This window comes from Mesocricetus auratus, unplaced genomic scaffold (assembly GCF_017639785.1).
Source record: "Mesocricetus auratus isolate SY011 unplaced genomic scaffold, BCM_Maur_2.0 Super-Scaffold_100054, whole genome shotgun sequence".
Lineage (NCBI taxonomy): Eukaryota > Metazoa > Chordata > Mammalia > Rodentia > Cricetidae > Mesocricetus > Mesocricetus auratus.
In genome coordinates this window covers 1126223-1145740 of record NW_024429231.1, presented here as the reverse complement: position 1 = coordinate 1145740, position 19518 = coordinate 1126223, and the positions used below count along the sequence as shown (strand labels likewise).

At 54.3% G+C, this 19518-nt stretch overlaps 2 protein-coding genes and 4 non-coding genes across 24 annotated transcripts; 1 reads left to right on the top strand and 5 right to left on the bottom strand.

Annotated features, from left to right (window-relative positions):
- Positions 1–387: 387 nt before the first annotated feature.
- On the bottom strand, positions 388–17975 carry LOC101838366 (Friend virus susceptibility protein 1). 17 transcript variants are annotated; one of them, XR_005873315.1, is made up of 8 exons: positions 17859–17975; positions 16454–16497; positions 14596–14633; positions 14281–14312; positions 2665–2724; positions 1580–2575; positions 1343–1465; positions 388–780 (listed from the first exon to the last, which is right to left on the bottom strand). XR_005873315.1 is itself a non-coding variant. In XM_040736042.1 (6 exons), exons 2-6 carry the CDS (start codon positions 17368–17370, stop codon positions 13090–13092), a joined length of 1059 nt encoding a protein of 352 aa, XP_040591976.1. In that variant the 5' UTR covers positions 17371–17464; positions 17859–17956; the 3' UTR covers positions 12347–13089. The 17 variants fall into 17 exon arrangements, 9 of the variants coding, with proteins under 9 accessions (XP_040591976.1, XP_040591978.1, XP_040591977.1 ...); XR_005873319.1 differs by lacking the exon at positions 17859–17975 and adding an exon at positions 17148–17852 and having other exon boundaries at positions 388–1102; positions 1576–2575; XR_005873318.1 differs by lacking the exon at positions 17859–17975 and adding an exon at positions 17148–17852 and having other exon boundaries at positions 1576–2575.
- Acp4 (acid phosphatase 4) lies at positions 2973–12765 on the top strand. 3 transcript variants are annotated; one of them, XM_040736040.1, is made up of 11 exons: positions 2973–3082; positions 7868–7972; positions 8050–8136; positions 8765–8911; positions 9458–9556; positions 9643–9738; positions 10334–10466; positions 10547–10629; positions 10952–11079; positions 11167–11345; positions 11424–11604. In XM_040736040.1, exons 1-11 carry the CDS (start codon positions 3008–3010, stop codon positions 11534–11536), a joined length of 1245 nt encoding a protein of 414 aa, XP_040591974.1. In that variant the 5' UTR covers positions 2973–3007; the 3' UTR covers positions 11537–11604. The 3 variants fall into 3 exon arrangements, with proteins under 3 accessions (XP_040591974.1, XP_040591973.1, XP_040591975.1); XM_040736039.1 differs by lacking the exons at positions 2973–3082; positions 11424–11604 and adding exons at positions 3315–3389; positions 12220–12765; XM_040736041.1 differs by lacking the exon at positions 2973–3082 and adding an exon at positions 7458–7790.
- On the bottom strand, positions 14071–14163 carry LOC121136226. The gene has a single exon (XR_005873366.1). It is a non-coding gene; the product is annotated as a small nucleolar RNA SNORD88 (small nucleolar RNA).
- LOC121136224 lies at positions 14393–14482 on the bottom strand. The gene has a single exon (XR_005873364.1). It is a non-coding gene; the product is annotated as a small nucleolar RNA SNORD88 (small nucleolar RNA).
- LOC121136223 lies at positions 14714–14804 on the bottom strand. The gene has a single exon (XR_005873363.1). It is a non-coding gene; the product is annotated as a small nucleolar RNA SNORD88 (small nucleolar RNA).
- On the bottom strand, positions 16569–16660 carry LOC121136225. The gene has a single exon (XR_005873365.1). It is a non-coding gene; the product is annotated as a small nucleolar RNA SNORD88 (small nucleolar RNA).
- Positions 17976–19518: the final 1543 nt, after the last annotated feature.

The window sequence follows — 19518 nt, the reverse complement described above, 5'->3', positions numbered from 1 at the left end:
ACTGACTCTCAGGCTGGAGATGCTCAGTGTTAAGGCACCTGCTGCTTTTGCAGAGGAACTGGGTTAGTTTGTTTCCCAGGACCCGTGTCTGGCAGTCTGCAGCATGCTAATCCAGCTCCAGGGGATCTGACACCCTCTTCTGGCCTCCATGGACACACACACACACACCACCACCACCACCACCACCACCACCACCACCACCACCACCATATACATGTAATTTAAAAATAAAAGCCAAGGGTGGTGGCTCGCCCTGTTATTCCAGTAGGGACAGGCAGAGCTCTATGACTTTGAGGCCAGTCTGTTCTGAGTGAGTTCCAGCTAATTGGACTCAGAAATAATAATTGATTAATTAAATTATAATCTTTAAAGCACATAATGCAATTCTGACACATAGCAAGTATTTATTTTTAAAAATAAACAGTGAACATTTTAAAAAGTTCCATCTCTGAGTAGAGGTCTCTGAAAGAATTTCTGCGAAGCGCTCAGCATCTTCCCAATAGTGAGCAGCCTCAGAATCCCAACTGTCCATTCATAGCACCCTGGGGAGCTTTCAGAGCGGAGTCCGATGTCGTCACCCCCCCCCCCCCAGCTCAGTGGATCACCACAGCGCCGGCCTGAGATGTATCCATCCGCCCTGGATAGACTGCGGCTGAGGAAATGCTAAGTTGATAGCCCTCTGAGGACACAGAGACCTCATAAACGGTCAAGCGCTGGAGCCAGGAGGATGTGGGTGACACAAAGGTTGACTTGGTTATGCGGTTAAGCAGCCAAGCCCACCTGGGGAGTGAGGAGGGGAGGCAGGAAGGAATGCTCTCAGTGTTTGCGAAATAGATGTTCCGAAGCTCGCCTCAGCTGTGGGCCCGCAGGTGGACAGTCATGGGGTAACCGTATTACTGGGTTGAGCTATGGGACTAAGGATATAGCAGAGAGGCCTGGGGGGGCCCTGAGAGGAGAGAGGGTCAGGGTGGTCTCGGGTTGGAGAGAGGCCACTCTGCTGACAGCAGGAGGTGGAGGCTTGGGAAGAGTCTAGGAGCGAGTCCAGGCGGGAGGGCCAGTCTGCTCCACAAATTAAAACTCCAACTCCATGGCCACTTAGACTCTGGGAAGATAATCCGACATCGCCACCATGCGGCTATTTCTGATTCTGCTAACGAGAGCCCTTGTATTCTAGGACAGAAGGTGCTGTTCCAGGCTCTATTCAGCAGAGGGCCTGCTTGCCAGTTTGGCTTGGCCTCAGTGCTTGTAAGTCACTAAAATAGCACGGACCTGAGCTAAACAGAGTCACATATCTGTTCATGATTGGAAATTTCTAGCCTTATCCTGAAGAGCCAGTGCATACCTTGTTCAGAGGTCACTTGGACAGAGGTGTTCCTCATGGCATTCCGCTGGGGAGGCTGGAGAAGTGGCAGGAAGGTGCCTGAGTGCTGCCTGGCAGATCCCCTATTTGAGGTTCTGGGCACTTCTATAAGAAAGGGGTTTGATCATAGAGGATAACCGTTGAATAGGAGTTTGCTAAGACAAGAAAAGAGGGGAAGTGTCAGCATTCCTTAAAATAACAAAGAAAGGAATTACACACAGTCATGTCCGCTCAGCATTTGACCTCCAGCAATCCTTAGTGTGGCCTTCTGTTAAGCAGTTTTCACCTCGGCTGGCAGGAGTGCTCAGAGAGAAGTGACAAGCCTTAAGTCCTGAACAAGTTGCTTGGTGCCAGGTGGAGAATTGGAGCCTGGAAGTCATCTTCGTGCTCCAGCATCAGCTGAAATGCCTTTCGGATACCCATGTGCCCTTACAGACTCCTACTCATTCCTCAAAACCCAGATCAGACACTGGACCCTGATCCTCCAACTAGAGAGCACAAGTCACTGTCACTCCTGCCTCAGTTTCCAAAACTCCCTCAGACCCAGGGACCCAGGGATCCAAGCTCCAGCACTCCTCCCTCAGACCCAGGGACCCAGGGATCCAAGCTCCAGCACTCCTCCCTAGACTCAGAGGTCCAGGGCCCAGCCTCCTCCCTCAGACCCGGAGGGACAGGGCCCAGTCTCCTCCCTCAGACTCGGAGGTCCAGGGCCCAGTCTCCTCCCTCAGACTCGGAGGTCCAGGGCCCAGTCTCCTCCCTCAGACTCAGTGGTCCAGGGCCCAGTCTCCTCCCTCAGACTCGGAGGGACAGGGCCCAAGCCTCCTCCCTCAGATCTAGGGACGAGGTCTCTACTTTTCTTCTTGTTCTGAGATTTTGGCTGATTGTGCAATCCGTGGACCTGGAGGAGCAGGACTGTGGGAGCAGGGCTGTGGGAGCAGGGCTGTGGGAGCAGGGCTGTGGGAGCAGGGCTGTTTGGGAGCAGGGCGGCTGTGGGAGCAGGGCTGTGGGAGCAGGGCTGTGGGAGCAGGGCTGTGGGGAGCAGGGCTGTGGGGAGCAGGGCTGTGGGAAGCAGGGCTGTGGGAGCAGGGCTGTGGGCAGCAGGAAGCCTTGGTCTGATGCTGTTCATTTATTAGATCTCAGAGGCCAGAGCCATGGCAGCAGAGCAGGGGCCAGGCTGGTGGGCTGGGGACCTGTTGTGCTTCCTCACTGCTGAGCCTAGAGCGGACAGAAAGGTGATGGAGACACACAGCGACTCAGTGAAGCAAAGGCTACACAGACCCTCCCGCGCTCGGTCTCCCCCTCACCTTGTGGAAGAAGTAGATGGAAGCGAGGATGGTGAACACGGCCATGGCCAAGGTCACATTCTGGGGGAGGAGGTCAGGGTCAGCTCCCTCCCCTCCCTGTCCCCACCCCTGCCCCAGATCCTTCACCTGTCCTCACTTCCTGCAAGTTCATGGCCATGGGTCCTAGCCACACAGCGGCTCGACCTCCCTCCCTCAGGCCTCAGAGTCAGACAGGAAAGCGGCCTCAAGAATGGGAGGGGGTTGTCGGGGAGACCAGAATGGTGACCATGGTGACCAGGAAAGGGCATTTTGGGTAGAAGAGACGTTCACACTGGGGGTTGGGAGAGGGAGATGTAGGAGTGGAATGCCACACATGGTGTCTAAGTCCAGCATCGGGGCCTGCGGGATGGAGAGTTCAGAACTGGAGCTCCACACGGAGGTCTCTGGAATATGCTGGGGAGTCATGGAGAATTGGGAGCAGGGGAGGAACAGATCGGCTCTGGTGTCTTGAGGCAGGAGAATGCCTGAGGTGTGGAGACCGGTCTAACGGACCAGGCAAAGCTGCATCCCATCTGCCAGATGCAAAAGTGGGGACCAAAGTCAGGAGTTAGACTAGAATTTGGTCCCCAGTTTGGGAGGATGGCAGGAGCATCATAATGGTGTGAAGCCTGGTGACCATGGCAGATTCTGACGTCTGGACCACAGGGACAGCAAGGCACTGTGACTCTGACCGCCCAGTGCTCTTCGTAGGTTCCTAACTCTTTCTGTCCTCTATACGTTTAGAATGACTAGAGGCTACGAGAGGTACCGTGTGTGTGTGTGTGTGTGTGTGTGTGTGTGTGTGTGCGTGTGTGTGTGTGCGCGCGCGCACGCTCATGTGTGCGTGCTGACTGCCTTCACTTCCACCTTTGTGGTGATGCCCCAGCCTGGACACTGAGGAGGGAAGGGTGGGAAGTCTCCTGGAGTGAGTGTCTGTGTGGGTTTGAATCCCAGCTCTGGCGCCTGTTAGCGGGATGGCCTCAGCGAGTCACTTAAAGATGTCTGAGCACACCTCGGCTTATCACATAAGCACAAGGACCCGGTTTGACTCCCTAGCACTCCCATAGGAAGCCAGGTGTGGCTCGTGTGCCTGTCACCTTAACCCTGGGGAGGTGGGGACAGGAGGATCCTTGGGGCTTGCCAGCAAATAAGAGAGCCCCAGGTTCAGCAAGAACCATCGGAACAGGAGAAAAGCAATTAAGGAAGACATTTGGCATTGACCTCTGACTTCTGACATTGACCTCTGGCTTCTGCACACAGAAGAGAACTTATGTTTGTGGTGCAGATGTTTCTCTAGGCCACGGTGGGGAAAAGGCTCAAGGCTCACAAAACTCAAGACATTTTTCTGGGCTCACAAGTCATATAAACAGTAGGTGGTTTCTGGAGGGAGGACACATTTAAGTGGGGTTTCCTGAGAGGTGCACAGAGGACTCCATTGACATGGCTTCCACGCATCCTTCCTCTGCGGGACTCTCTGGTGCTACAGCTGCTTTTGAGTCACAATCCTGTGAGTGACCCCAGTGCACCAACTGGTTCACCATGCTGGACTCAGATGGAGTAATTTCTTGGGTCCACTGTTGCTCTTTCGGTCTGGATTGGAGTTCAGAGTCACCTTCAGCTACATAGTATATAGAGTTCAAGGGTAGCCTGAGGTACATAAGACCCTGTTACTAAGTGAATAAACCAATGCAGCTACATAGTATATAGAGTTCAAGGGTAGCCTGAGGTACATAAGACCCTGTTACTAAGTGAATAAACCAATGAAGAAAATAAAAAATTAAGGGCTGTTGAAATGGATCAGTGGGTAGTCTGTTGACAAGCCTGATGATCTGAGTTCAATTCCCAGAACTCACTGGTAGAACAGAACTGACAAATCCTCCGGTGACTTCTGCATATGTGCTATGGCATGTGCATGCCCCCACCCCACAAGTGTAACTTATTTTCAATTATAACGATAAAGAAAAAGAATAAGCACACACACACACACACAGAGAAGCAGGGGACACCAGACCATAGAATCCAAAGGTGAAGGAATGTGCCTGTCTTTGAAACTGGACTCCTGGAAGGGGAATAGTTAACATCTCCTGAGTAAACTGAGAGGGGTTAGAAGGGAGGGGGTGGAGCTGGGAATATAGGGATCCAGATGGCCAAGTTGACAGAGGGACAGCAATGAAAGGTATCATGACAGAGGGAGAGCAATGAAAGGTATCATGACAGAGGGACAGCAATGAAAGGTATCATGACAGAGGGACAGCAATGAAAGGTATCATGACAGAGGGAGCCATTATGGGGTAGGGAGAAACCTCACGCAAGGGAAACTAGGAATCCACAAGGATGATCCCAGCTAAGACTCCTAGCAATAGTGGAGCGGATGCCTGAACTGGCCTTGCCCTGTAAACAGATTAATGACCACCCAAACTCCCATCATACAATCTACATCCAGTGATCCACAGCCAAGCACTGGGCTGAGCTCCTGGAGTTCACTGATCATATGAACAGTGTGGAGGGGTGTCAAGAGCATGATGGGAAAAATCAGAGACAGTTGACCCAAGATACTGGTTAACTCCAAGAATTGACACGTGGGGAACCTGCACGGAACCAAACTAGGCCTTCTGAATGTGGGCGATGGTTATGTGGTTATGTGGCTTGATCTTTTGGTAGGCCCTTGGCAGTGGGACCAGGTTTTATCCCCAGTGCATGAGCTGGCTTTCTGGAGCCCATTGCCTATGGGGGGATACCTTGCCCAGCCTAATTCGGGGGAATGGCTTGGTCCTGTCTCCGTTTGGTATGCCAGACTTTGGTGACTCCCCAAGGGAGGCCTTCCCTCTGAGGAATGGAATGAGAAGGGGAGGGAGGGGGAACTGGGATTAGAATGTAAAATGAAAAAAATTTAAATTAAGTTTAAAAAAACCAAAACAAGAAAATGGGAGTCCTGGGACACAGCTCCAAGAGGTGGGAAAGGCAGGGATGAGGCTCTCCCTCACAGCTGGTGGCGGATGCTCGACTTGAGGACACCGTGATTTCCAGTCACACCAACTGTGGAGCTGGCGCCTCCCGGGCAGCTGGGGATTGTGGGTTGGGGGCCAATCATTATAGCAGCACGGGAGGCAGAGTGTGCCGACATTTCTGGGGACAGAACTTGGTCACCACTCCACATCGTTCCCTTGGCTGGGTCACCTATGGTTGTCTCCTGTTTTGCTTTGGGATTAGCTTGCTACACACACCAGGCTGACCTTGAGCTCAGAGATCCACCTAGTCTCTGTCCCCTGAGTCCTGGGAATAAAGGCAAATACCACCGTGCCCAGCTGGGATTGATAGGACTTTTGGAGCCTGGTAGCACACACCTGTCATCTGAGCATTTGGGAAGTTGAAGTTGGAGTGTTGCGAGTTGGAGCCAGCCTAGGCTACAGAATGAGTTCAAGGCTAGCCTGGGCAATGGGAGGCTAGCCTGGGCAATGGGAGGCAATTCTGTCTACCACATTCAAACGTTTTAAGCAGGTGTTGTGGCTAAAGCTGTAGCTCAGAGATACAGCACTTGTTCCGCATGTGCTCAAATGACAGCAGTACCAAGCAGGACCCAGCTGCTGTTTTGACTGCTTTCCTGGGAGCCTGGGTTCCAGAACTCATCCGGTAGCTTATCTGTAACTCCAGTTCCAGAGGATCCCGCGCCCTCTTCTCGTTCTGTGGGCACTGCACGCACATACATACAAGCATATAAAATAAAAATACATAAAATCATGGCCTGCTGTAGTGATGCACGCCTTTAATCTCAGTACTTGAGAGGCAGAGATCTGTGAGTTTGAGGCCAGCCTGGTCTATGCAGTGAGTTTTAGGACAGCCAGAATTACATAGTAAGACCCTGTCTCAAACCACCGTCTCAAAAAAAAAAATCTCAAAACTTAAACAGCTAATTCCTCCCAATTCCTGACCCATGAGCAAAAACAACTGCCTTAAGATACTGCGCTTGGGGCTGGGGAGGTGGACCATTGGTCCCACAATCATGAGGTACTGGGTTCGGCTCCCCAGTACCCATGTTAAAGATCTTGGCCGGATGGCTTATAACTGTGATTCCACAGTTTGTGAGGCTGAGACAGGAGGATTTCTAGAGCTTGGTCTAGCCCGAATGAGCAAGCTCCAGGTGTCTAAAAGGTAGAGCGTGTTTGACAGACAGCTGGCATCTGGCTCCCCCCCCCACGCACACACGCCTGCACACACGCAAGTTACTAAAGCTCTAGGGTCATTTGTTGTGTGCTCATAAACACAACCTACCAGCTCCTTTCTGCAAACAGGGTCTCTTAAGTCTTAATGCACTTTGAACTCACCTGATTCGTTCTGTGAGGCAGACACACAGAACTACAGTAACTCCAAACTATCCCACACACATCTGCCTGACTCCTGGCTACAGAGCCCTGTGTAGGGGTGAGCCCACAAAACTCCGCCCATAAGGGTGGAGATAGGGAGCTTTAGCACAGGTGAGGATAAAAGGAAGTGAAAGAAAAAAAGGAAGCTCTCTTCTCCCCTGGAAGCCTGCCATGCTTTCTGTCCCCTCAGAACATAAATATATTATATTCTTATAGCACTGATCTCCCGCCTCAGCCCTGTTTGTTTTAACCAGTTGTACATGGTATGTTAAGAAAGTGATCTTCAAGAAGTCCAGGAAGGTGACTTGACATTTTAGAAAAGGAACAGGAAACAAGGGGAAGCGGGGGTGGGGTTCCCTGTAACTACCTCTTAGCTTAGCCACTCCCTAAATGCTTCCTCAGGCAAGTCAGTGGTCCTGTCGTGCCTCAGTTTCCCCATCAGCACAACAGGGATGCTGGTGGCCAAATGGCTATCTCCTGGGGGGTCTGTGAAGATGAACTGCGTTAATCCCAGGCCTCAGCAGCCTGGGGAGCATGCTGGGGCCTGCGCTGCTTGCAGGGGGCTGAGTCGGAAGCTAATGAGCAGGTGAGGCCACAGCACAGACGGAGGCTGAGCTCAGCGTCTGCTCTGAGGAAATGGCCGAACCCGGGTCTCAGGGCCACACCGCTGGCCCCCTGCTGCTGCTGCTGCTGCTGTTGCCGACACCTCAGGCCCTGCTGGAGGGGCCCCTGCTGTTTGTGGCTCTGGTGCGAAGCCTCCCATCCCACCTGACCCTCTCTCTACCTCCCAGATCAGCCCTGACCTGGTTCTCCAACATCCCCAGGTGTTTCGCCATGGCGACCGGGCCCCACTGGCCTCCTACCCCACAGACCCACACAAGGAAGCTGCCTCTACCTTGTGGCCTCGAGGCCTGGGCCAGTTGACCAAGGTGAGGAGGGAGAGGGGGTGAGGGAGAGGGCTGGGGGACAGGTGGAGAGGGTCTGCTGAGGCTGCCTCTGTCCCCAGGAGGGGATCCGTCAGCAGCTGGAGCTCGGCCGATTTCTGAGGAGGCGTTACAAGGCATTCCTGAGTCCTGAGTACCGGCGTGAAGAGGTGCTTGGCTAACCTTTGACCCCAGCGCCCCTTTGGCCTTCACCTCTTGTCTTTGGTCTCTATCAACTTGATCTACACTCCCACGGGCTTCTGAGTGAGCAGAGAATCCACACTGGGCTCTGACTTATGACTTCCCAAACTATGACAGTCTGACCACTGACCCGACTTCAACCTTAGTCCTGACTTTCTGACCTTTGATCCTGATGTTCTTAGGGGGTGGGGTGTCTCTAAGGGATGTGGGCCTACACATGCTTGGCAAGCCCTCCATCGCTGAGCAGCACCCCCACTGCCAACCTCCAGCCCGGGTCTCTGCCCTCATGAGATCTGACTGTCCTTTTGTGCTGACACCCTTGGGCTGAGTCCTCCTGGCCCTGACCCCTGAGGACTGAACTCCCACCTTCTCCATCGTGACCTTTTACTTCTGACCCCCTTGATTTGACCTTCAACTCTCAACACCAGGAGATCCCTGCAGTCCAACACATCACCCTCCGACCTGTCCCTGACACTTGACCTCGCCTTCAGTGCCTGACCTGTAACCTAACCCACCCCAAACTGAGTCTGAAGCTTGTGACTGGGACACGGCTGACCCCGGGCCTGCCCACCCCTCTGCTGCCCTCATCAACCCCAGGTGTACATCCGCAGCACAGACTTTGACCGGACACTGGAGAGCGCACAGGCCAACCTGGCTGGGCTGTTCCCCGAGGCTGCCCCTGGAAGTCCTGAGGCCGACTGGAAGCCCATTCCAGTGCACACAGTGCCTGTGTCTGAGGACAAGGTCAGGGGGCTGGATCTGATGGGAAAAACACAAGGGTCTAGAGTTCAAGGTCATTCTGGGAACCTTAGTGAGACTTTCTCAAAATGAAACGTTTAACAAGATTAACAAGAGGACTCAGGATGAGGTCAGTGGTGGGCAATCCCCTCTCCCCCTGCAGCTTAGAATCCCCCAGTGAGGGGCTGGGAGTGTGGCTCAGTGGTGAAGCTCCTGCCTAGAATCCCCCAGTGAGGGGCTGGGGTGTGGTTGAGGAGTAGAGGGAATGCCTAGCTTGTCCAAGGTCCTGGGCTCCATAACCAGCACCACACACACACAAGAAGGGATGGAGACAAAGTGTAGCACTGAGCTGGAGAGGGGTAGAGGCAGCTTCCATCCAGGGGAACCCACTTCAGACTGTCCCTGATGGAACTGTCCGGAGGGGTTAGCTGCCACCCTACGCAACATAGCTGGGTACAGGGGAAACTGGGAGAGGCCAGAGATCCTAGCCCCATGGCCAACTGTGAGCCCCCAGACTTGCTGCTGTCTTCCCTAAGCCTCCGTCTCCCCCAGTTGCTGAGGTTCCCCATGCGCAGCTGTCCCCGCTACCACGAGCTTCTGCGGGAGTCCACAGAGGCAGCTGACTACCAGGAGGCCCTGGAGGGCTGGACGGTGAGTCGCTGCAGTGGGCTGGTGGTGCTGGGTGCCAAGCAAGGACTGGTCAGGCAGGGCTCACGCAGCCCTGCATCTCCACTCAGGACTTCCTGACCCGCCTGGGCAACTTCACTGGGCTGTCACTGGTTGGAGAGCCACTCCGCAGAGCGTGGAAAGTTCTGGACACATTGATCTGCCAGGTAAGTCCTCATCGCCTCTCCTCTCCAGGGGACATTTCAAATTTACACTTGGCCTGTCCATTAGTGACTTAGCCCTGTGTACTCTGGTTTCTCCATTTGCATGGTGGGGACAGTGACAGGCTGGTAGGTGGTGACAGCATATGACACCCCCTTTCCTGGTACATAGCATATTACATCCATTGGATCTTTCTAGGATCCCAAATGCCTGATTCCAAGGCAGCTCTGGCCCCAAAGTGCTTGGTAAGGACTCTGGTCTGGCCCACACCGAGGCGAGCTCATCTTTAAGGGGTTTGAATGAGGCTCAGGGTCTGGAGGGTTGGCTGTCAATAAAACCCTAGTGGACAAGCATGAGGAGTTTGGACTGCCAACACCTACATGAAAAAGCTGGAAGCTGCAGCTCACAGGAGGCTAGCCAGCCTGGCTTACGTGGTGAGTTCCAGGCCAGTGAGACTCTCCAACTAGGTGGGCCAGGCCTGGGGAACACCTGCAGGTAACCGCTAACCTACACAGACACGTGCGCATCACACACACATTATCCACAACAAAACAAATGAGGGGGTGACTGGGGACTCCCCCTCTCCTTTTCTCTCCGCAGCGTGCCCATGGCCTTGCCCTCCCATCCTGGGCCTCCCCAGACGTCCTGAGGACTCTGTCACAGATTTCAGCTCTGGACATCAGGGCGCATGTGGGGCCACCCAGAGCAGCAGAAAAGGCCCAGCTGACAGGGGGTGAGGTGTGGGCCCATGGGTGGGGGAGCTGTTCTTCAGGTGGGGAGGAGACATATCAGCACTCTGCTCCTGTCACTCAGGGATTCTGCTGGATGCCATTCTCAGCAATTTCTCCCGGGCCCAGCGCCTGGGGCTGCCCCTCAAGATGGTCATGTACTCGGCTGTAAGTCCCTGGGAAAGGCAGGCATTGCTGCTCCATGGGTGGTCCACTGCCTGGGTCACTCTCATCTCCTACAGGACTAACGGGACTGCATCACTAGAAACACAGGAAAGACCGGGGAGGGGGTCAGAGGAGCAAGACTTCAGTCTCCCTGCAAGGACTGAGTGTTGAGTGGCCGCCCAGGCATACTCTGCTTGTCTGGACAATCATCGAATGCCCATCGTGTGGACGGGAGTGGTCTGGGGTATTTCTAAGGGGGAACACGGTAGATGCTAGGAGCATTCTGGGGTCCTAATTCATCTGCCCTGGATGGAATTATCTGCAGCATGACAGCACCCTGCTGGCCCTCCAGGGGGCCCTGGGCCTCTACGATGGCAACACCCCACCTTATGCTGCCTGCATGGCCTTTGAATTCCGGGGGAGCTCCAGGGAACCCGAGGAGGAAGACGGAGAGTGAGGATGGGTGATGGCTTGGCATTGGGTGGGGTGGACTTTTAGGAGGCGGGGAATGGGCGATGCTACTGTCCTTTCCACCTTCAGGAATGTCACCATCTCTCTCATCTACCGAAATGACACGTCCCGCCCGCCCCTGCCACTCAGGGTCCCTGGGTGCCCAGCTCCCTGTCCGCTTGGGCGCTTCCAGCAGCTGACTGCTCCAGCCAGGCCTCCGGCTCATGGGGCCCCCTGCCACGGCTCCTATGAACCTACTAGTCCCCCAGGTGACAGCCCTCTGCACAGGGGCGGGAGTGGGGAGTTCCCAAGACCCGGGATTCACAACCCCCATGTTCTTCCTGCAGCCACGGTGCCCCTGCTGGCTGGAGCTGTGGCTGTGCTGGCTGTGCTGAGCCTGGGGCTCGGCCTGTTGGCCTGGAGGCCCAGCTGCCTGAGGGCCCTGGGAGGGGCCGTATGAGGGGGATGGATAGACACAAAGCACCCTCTCAGCTGACACTGGATCCCAACACGTGTGCTCACCTGCTACTCTGACTTGTCACTTACTATGCTCGCGCGTGTGGGGATGAAGGCTGGGTGGGCCCCAGGAGTTGAGCATACTCAATGTCTGCAGTCAGGCACTACACATACAGGTGTGGCACAATAAGCAGGTGTGCAGGTGAGAGCCCAACTCTACCCCCAGCAATTACTTCTTGCTGGTGGCAGCCAGATGGGACTGGCTGCTCTGGTCACACAGTACCCAGGGTATTGACGGTGGCCAGTGCCTCCTGGAAGTCACCCTCTCACCACTATCCTAACCTCTCCATGGAGAGGGAAGTCCCTGACGATGAGCCTGTACCCAGGACTGCCACCCCAGAAACCCCACTGTCTGTGTACCCATCACTCCCCAGAACCTCCAGCTGACACTGCAGTCAATGGGGGTTCCCTGTCTTGAGAGGTGGCCAGGATCCTATCTGGGGGAGTTGTAAGACCCAAGATCAAGAGGAAGCTATGGAGCATACCTTGGAATCCCAGGATAGCCTGAGCTAGAGGGTCTGGTTCACAAGAACCAAACCAAACTCAAACCAAATGCAGGATGCAAGGTAGGGGCCAAGGCCAGCCTGTGGCTGTGACTGGCTCCCACCAGCCCACTTTCCTTACCAGACCGCTGGAGCATCCTCTGGAAACAGGCCAGAGGTGGGCAAGTACGCCTGTGCCTCACCTGCCCGGGAGCCAGCTCATCACCCCGATTCTACCCACGCCGGGACCAAGTCAAACAGCACGCCCCACAGAGGGTAATGAACCAGCCATTTAATAGGAACTCTCGAAGGCGGAAGGTCCAGGGCTGCCCATCTCGCCCCTCCATTAAATCCAGATCCACACTGGCCAGGGGCCATGTGTGCAGCCAGGGACACCAGACCCAGCTGGAAGGTGCTTCAAAAGGGAAGGGCATGGCTAAAAGAAACCGGGGACAGGATCTCCAAAGCAAAGTCTTTACAAAAGGGGGCTCTCCCCTCCCCAAAACCAAAGTGTCACATAAGCTCAAAATAAAATATAAAGTAAAAATGCTGCATTAGAAAAGTTTACAATGTTAAACCTTTAAAATAGGGAGACTGGCCCTAAAGTGTCAAACACCCAGTAAAGGTCCATGGAAGTGTGACCTATACTAAAGTCTATGTAAGTGTTGCATTGAAAAAGTAAAAAATTCAAGATGGCCTGTATGTAGTGCTTTGGGGCCCACGTGGAAGCAGAGGGGTGGGGACCCTGATGTGGCCACTCAGCATGGCCTTATGCTCCAACTCAAGGGTCTAACTAGAGGGCCATTAAGCACCCTAGATTCACAGCAGATGGCCACTTGTGGCTCACATGGGCCGTGTGGCTGGGGACTTGGCACTAAGTGCTAGAGGGACAGACATGTGGGGAAAGTGTTTGCCAAGCTGTTTCCCAGTGGCCTAGGTTGCAGGCAGCCTCTGTGCAATCATCTCCCCGCCTTCAACCCTGGGGTACAAGTGTGCTCTTGAAGCCAGTCCAGGTCTAGTCATGCCTCACGGGTGGCTCTTCCCCACAGGCCTGGTCGGAGTAGGGAGGTGGCGGGGGCTGCTCCTCAGCCAGCCCATAGCTGGGGTGACCACGACTGCGCTTGGCTTCCTTGATGTACAGTTCCAGGAGCACCTTGGTGGGCTGCCTGTCCACCTGCTCCCGGGGCACGCCGTGGCTGAGCAGCCAGCTTAGGAGGTCCTTTCGAGTTGGATTGGGGCCCAGCATAAGCTTGGTGCGGCCTGGCTGGCTCTGGCGCCAAAGCAGGCCCACATCAGCAATGGTCTGGATCTCCATCACAGCCTCCAGTACCGTCATGCCACGCACCAGCAGGCTGACCAGCGAGAGCCGCAGCTCAGAGGGCGCCGCTGTGAGCAGGCGGCGCTGCAGGCCCTGAGTGAAGGCCACATCCTCTGGGGCCAGGTCCACAGGCCCCTCTGGGTCAAGGTAGATCCACTCAATCATACCCAGCTCCCGCACCAGCTGAATGCCTTCCTCCATGGTGGTCCAAGGCCTAAAGGGCAGCTCAGTGGCCTCAAAATGCAGGGAGGATTCCCAGCGCTGGCGCCAGGCCTGCAGCAGCCAGCTCAACAGTGTCTGGCAGCCACCCCCCCGCAGGGCTTTGCATCGGTAGTTAAAGATGGCATCGTGGGTGAGGTCACCCAGAAGCCCCAGCTCCCCGGAATTCAGGGACAGGGCAGGGCCTCCCTGGTCATACACCCGCAGGATCCAGGTGACCATGAGCTCATTGGGGTTTTGCTTGAAACGCCGTGAGATAGCCAACAGCTCCGTGTACGTGTAGTAGCGGTCCCCCCGGCCCATCTGAGTGGGTACCAGCACTCTCTCCGCCATGGCCCTACAGCCTCAAAGCAAGGACAAGAGGGCTAGAAGCAAGGCTGATACAGAGGCTGCAAGAAGACATAGGGCATCTAGTAGGTGACAAAGGGCCATGCTCCCACCTAGCGTCACCTAGAATGGAAACCCCTCAGACCCCCGGATGTCAAAGGTCCCGGGGGCAAGCAACATGTCACCACGGTGGTCAGAGCCCAGTGCTGTGCATCATGGGGGTTACCAAGAACAGTATGATAGGATGCCTCATGGCAACCTGGTCCAACTTCTTCACCCACTCCTATGTCTGAAGGGAGTTCAGACCTGTACCCCCACCCCAGACAGCCCTTCTGTTCTTACCTGGAGGGAAGCAGGCTGTCTGCCGAAACCGCCTGTAGGAGGGAAGGAGAGGGGAAAGAGGTTGGTAAGGCCCAGAAAGACCATGATAACCCATTCACCCTCCTTGTAGTAAGGACCCCTCAGAACCCCAGGTGTCAAAGGTCCTGGGGAGCTCTGTGTCCTCAGGGTGATCAGAGCCCAGTGCTGGACATCACAGGGGTCCCCCAAGCACACACCGACAGGATTTCTCACCACACAAGCACCAAGTCTAAACTGAGCTGTCTGTACGAGCACTATTTAGACCTTTACCCCACCTTAGGCAACCCTTCTGCTTACCTGGGGGGGGGAGCCTGCGGTCTGAAGGAACTGTCTGTCTGTTGGCAGGAGGGAAGGGGAAAGAGGCTGCTGAGACGCATGAAGAGCACAACTTCTCCATCCACTCCCATTGTGGCCAGGACCCCTCAGACCCCCAGGTGTCAAAGGTCCCTGAGGGGCACCATGTCCTCACGGTGGTCAGAGCCCAGTGCTGGACATCACAGGGGTCCTGGTAGTATCAACACCCTCCCCCTCTTAGGTCCCAGAGCTACTTGTTTTCCCAAGAGGGATAATAATGTAGTCCAGTGCCCACAAGTTCAGGCAAGAAAATGACTGACAGTGTCTGAGAAAGCAGTCCGCCTTAGGGTCTGCAACACTTCTTCATGCCTCTACCTCCCAAAGTAGAGGATTACAGACACACTTCCATACCTCATCTTACTTTATTTCTATATGTAGCCCAGGATGGATGTGAACTCAGGGCCTCAGCCACGTGGAATGCTGGGATTATAGGCAGGTGCCACAATTACCCCTCACTGCCCACCCTGCCCCTGCTGCAAAGAGACTAAGACTGCTTCGTCCTTGGGAATGTGGGTCAAAATGTAGAGGCTGGTCCTGGTCTCGTGGCTCAGCTCCAGGCCTGTTTGGACCTCCCAGGATATAGTGAGCATGTGCCTCAATGGCTTCTGCCCTTCCTCCAGGCCTGTTCTCCCACAACTAACTCTTCAACCTGCCTGAGCTTGGCCAGCATCACTGCTGCACACTGCAACTTGGGAACTGACTTTGCCAGAGCATTCTGTGGGGGAGAAACGACACCTGCCTATTGCTAGGATCCTGGCAGGATTTGGTGAACTCATTTTCCTTCTCCACCCAACAGTCTTGCTATGTAGCCCAGGCTGGCCTTGAACTCATGGTCATCCTACTGTTATGCCTCAAGTACTCACACAAGTGCTCACAGTTATTTAGCAACCACAAGTATCAATTTTGTGCAGAAATGAGCTGTCCAAAGATGCAGTCACATAATTAAGAAAGAAAAATTTAGCCCCTGTGACTCCCATTTTCAGGTGCTATTTTTGTTTTGGCTGTTATTTTATTTTTTTGAGACAGGGTTTCTCTGTGTAACAGCTCTGTAAACCAGGCTGTCCTCGAACTCAAAGAGATCCAGCTGCTTCTGCCTCCCGAGTACTAGAATTGAAGGCGTGTGCCACCTACCATCCAGCTAAGGTGTTTTTAAGTCCCATATGGTTCTGGGGTGAACAATAGACACATTTCTGTCCTGCCTGCTCTATTCTGACTTAGTGGGGTTTGGACATAGACTACAGGCACCAGGTATCCCTATCCAGCTGTATTTTCTCTCTCTTGTTCAGTTCTCATTATCTTTGCCCATAGAGACTCCATGTGTTCAGTGATATGCAGGACCTCCTTACTAGCCCAAGCCCAGTATAGTCAGATACAAAATATCTCAAGGGAGCAATACAGCCATTGTTCTCCCTGTCCCCAACACCCAAGAAACAAGGAGAGATTCTCCTAGAGCTGAAAACTTGTCCCCGCTCCCCAGATAACACATTCTTGTCTTCTGATAAAACTTATTATTTCAATAATGACTCCTATGTTAATTCAAGGTTCTTAAAAAAAATTCCCCTCAACTGAGTTTGAAGATCAGGCCCTTCTGCACCTTACCAGCCCTCAATATATATGGTACATCTAGCACCTGGATTTAAGTGAGATGGCTTACTGACCAGTTATGAGCAGCAGGGCTGGAATCTCTACCAACTAGCTGACTGGCCTCATGAGTGAGAGTTCCCATCAAATCCCAAATTATGGAAGGTTGCCTAAGAGGAAGGTACACTATTGTAGGTGATCAGGAAATAAAGGTTCTCACCACAAAGAGATGATGGTAGACGGTGACTTGTCTTCAAGACACACCTGTAATACAGGAAGGACTTGGTGAGGGTGTATGTGTGGGGACAGGTCACGGATGCAGGACACCTAAACCAGAGCCCCTCAGACCCCCAGGTGTCAAAGGTCCTGGAGGTGCACCGTGTCCTCACAGATGATCGGAGCCCAGTGCTAAACATCATGGGAGCCTCAGGCCTTCTGCAGTGTCAAGGCTACTTGCCTTCAGGGATGGTGGCCAAGCTATAAACACAAAATCCACTAGATGCTCCAACTTCCCCAGTGACACAGGTCCATAGAGATTTCCTATGGACCCACGGCATGAAGAGGACTCTGGCGCTCCCTGTCTTGGCTGTATCTGCTAGTAACCTTGAAAAGCAAAACCTGTAAAGACACAAATCCCTCTGAAGAACCTGGCGGGAGGAACTAAGGGGTTGTTCTATGGAAAAAAACAAAATCACCACACACATTAAAAAAAAACACACTAAAATGTGAGATAAACAGGGGCCTTACTCAGCCAGATTTGAACCACCCTGTGGAAGATACCTGGGAGATGACCTCACAATGAACACAAAGAGAACAGCAGGGTCCCAGGAGGAAGAGTCTAATTAAGTGTAAGAATAGCATTGACCAGGAGGCAGAAAAACGCAGTTTTAGAGGCGAACGTGTGGTTAAGATACCTTGGGTGAAATACGTGATTTACTTTCAAAATTCGGGTAGCTGGGATGACATGCTTGTACCATCAGGTCCAACACTGCATCGGTGTTCTCGCGGGCGGGAAAAAAGGCCTGACTTCCTTTCTCCTGTCTACTCCTACCTGCGGCTCCGAAGCACTCCAGTCCTCCACGTGGACTCACTTCCGCCTCGGTAACTCCGTATCTTGTGTCTGCCCCTACACCCCATCCTCCTCCAGCCCTCATGTGTTCTAGGTTGCACAAAAATGCCAAAATCCCACACGGAGGTAGGGGCAGTGGTAGAGACTTCCTACGGAGAGAACCTGCAGGTAGCACGGGGCTGTCACTGGGAGGAAAATCCTATGACACACACCCCCCTCCCTGCCACCTAAAAACGGGTAAGATGGCGGACAGGACCCGCGACGAGAGCAGCAGAAATGGCGTAGCCCGGCTAAGGCACAGACAAAGGAAGGCCCGTCCCGGCATCCCCAGCTCCACACCCCTGGCGTGAGGCATTGTCCCCGAAAGCGCCCGCATCCGTCCCTTCACGGGACACCCCGGTTTCAACCCGAGCGCGCCCGCGGCCCCAAGCAGCGCCCTTGAGCCCATCCACGCGACACGCGAGCCCGCGGCCGGGCCACGATACCTCCGGACTCGCCCTTCCCAGGGCAGCACCGCACACCGCATGGCGCCCGGGCCAAGCACGAGAAAACTCACCGCGAAGGCGAGGACCTCCCGGCCGCGCTCCTCAAGCGCGCGCCGGAGCCGCGAGTCCCACTTTATAGCGCGCGCCGCCTGCCAGTCCCGCCCACTGAGCCCGCACGCCCCGCCCCCGGCGCTCCGCAGGCTCCGCCCTGAGGCAGCCTACAATGGAGCCTTTGTTGGGAATCACGCGTTGGAGACGGAAGAAAGAATAAGCGTCCGCTGCCGCTAGAGTATCCCTGGTCAGGAGACGAGATAGTGTTGTCTCCAAAGAGGAATAAAAGGGATAAAGGACATACCCGCACAGCTCTTCCGTCATTCTCGTCAGGCAGTTCTGAGGCAGCCCCACAAGGATGGGCGGGGCGAGAAAGGCCCCCGAGAGTAGGCGGGGCCAGAACCGGAAGCCACGGACTGGCCAGCGCGGCAGGGGAGCAAGGCTCGGCTCCGGAAGCTGGGTTGCGCTTCTAGGGCCTACCCAACCGCCGTGGCAGCTGCAGCGCGGGAGGCGGGACACGCACTGACTGACAGACTCAGAGGAAGCCCCGGAGTGGTGCGGTTAGAGGCGGATGTGCTCTGTGATGGGCGGGGCCGAGCAAGGACGCTCGTGAGCAACCGCGGGGCTTCCCTGAGCCTGCCGGAGGGTGCCTTAGGTCTGCACCAATGGCTCAGAGGGAGGAGGGCAGGGCCTGGGCCTCGGTCTAAAGGAGGAGGACTGAGGTGTGGACCCCTGAGTCTGAGGAAAGAGGGCCGGGGCCTGGATCTCTGGGACTGAGTGAGGTTTTATCATAGCAACATAAAAATAAGACACCTCCTTTCTCTTCCCGTGGATTCCCTCACCTCTCAGCCTTCTCCCGATGGGCACAGGGTTGGGACTGTCTGTTTGAAGGCATTTAGTTGTAGCTCATCTTTATTTAAAAATGGACATTCGCTGGGGCTGGGGCTCAGTTGGAAGAGAGCTTGCCCAGCTTGTAGAAGTGTTGGCTTCAACCCCCAGCATTATGTAAGCCGGCACGGTTGTGTCCACCTGAACACCAGCAAGAGATTCCGACCTCACGTTCCATCTTGTCTACTTAGTGAGTTCCACACCAGTCTGGAGCACATGAGGAAGGATCTAATTCTTTTTGTGAAATTAAAATGTGCGTGTTTTGTTCGCATGTATGTCTGCGTACCACAGGCTGAGCTGTCTATTCAGCCCCCCCTTGCTGCTTTTTGATAACTCAATTGTGCAGGTTTTTTTTCAAATTTACTTTTATTTTCGTGTGTGGGTGGGTGCGTGTGTGGTGTGTGGGTGCGTGCGTGCGTGTGTGTGTATGGGGGTGGGTGGGTGTAGTACCTGCCGAGGTCAGAAGAGGGTAGCAGACTCCCTAGAGCTGGGGTTACATACAGGCAGTGTGAGCCAGCTAACTGGTAACTGCACTCAGTCTCCTGGGAAGGCAAGCAAACACTTAACTACTAAGTCATCGTGCTAGCCCTTTGATTGTGTAGTGCTTGGATACAAACTTTGTAGATAATATTATCATGTGATGATGTCAAAAGGTTGGACCTGTGCAGATCATTGCCTCTAGTGAGTCCCAAGTCAGTGACAGAGTCTCTAGACCTATGGGAATAAGAAATGGGGCTCCCCATTCCCTCTGCAGGAAGTAGGTGGTGGGGACCTGGGAAGGGATGGGCGTTT

What these genes read in the sequence shown, in the direction of transcription:
- Acp4 (XM_040736039.1), top strand. Translation starts at nt 3,321, where the DNA reads ATGGCAGATTCTGACGTCTGGACCACAGGGACAGCAAGGCACTGTGAC. An exon ending in AGGCCCTGGAGGGCTGGACG is followed by an intron (nt 9,557 to 9,642) that starts GTGAGTCGCTGC and finishes ATCTCCACTCAG; the next exon opens with GACTTCCTGACCCGCCTGGG. An exon ending in CCCGAGGAGGAAGACGGAGA is followed by an intron (nt 11,080 to 11,166) that starts GTGAGGATGGGT and finishes TTCCACCTTCAG; the next exon opens with GAATGTCACCATCTCTCTCA.
- LOC101838366 (XM_040736042.1), bottom strand. Translation starts at nt 17,370, where the DNA reads ATGGGGTGTAGGGGCAGACACAAGATACGGAGTTACCGAGGCGGAAGT. An exon ending in CCGCAGGCTCCCCCCCCCAG is followed by an intron (nt 14,313 to 14,595) that starts GTAAGCAGAAGG and finishes TCCCTCCTACAG; the next exon opens with GCGGTTTCGGCAGACAGCCT. An exon ending in GACAGCCTGCTTCCCTCCAG is followed by an intron (nt 13,949 to 14,280) that starts GTAAGAACAGAA and finishes TTGAGGCTGTAG; the next exon opens with GGCCATGGCGGAGAGAGTGC.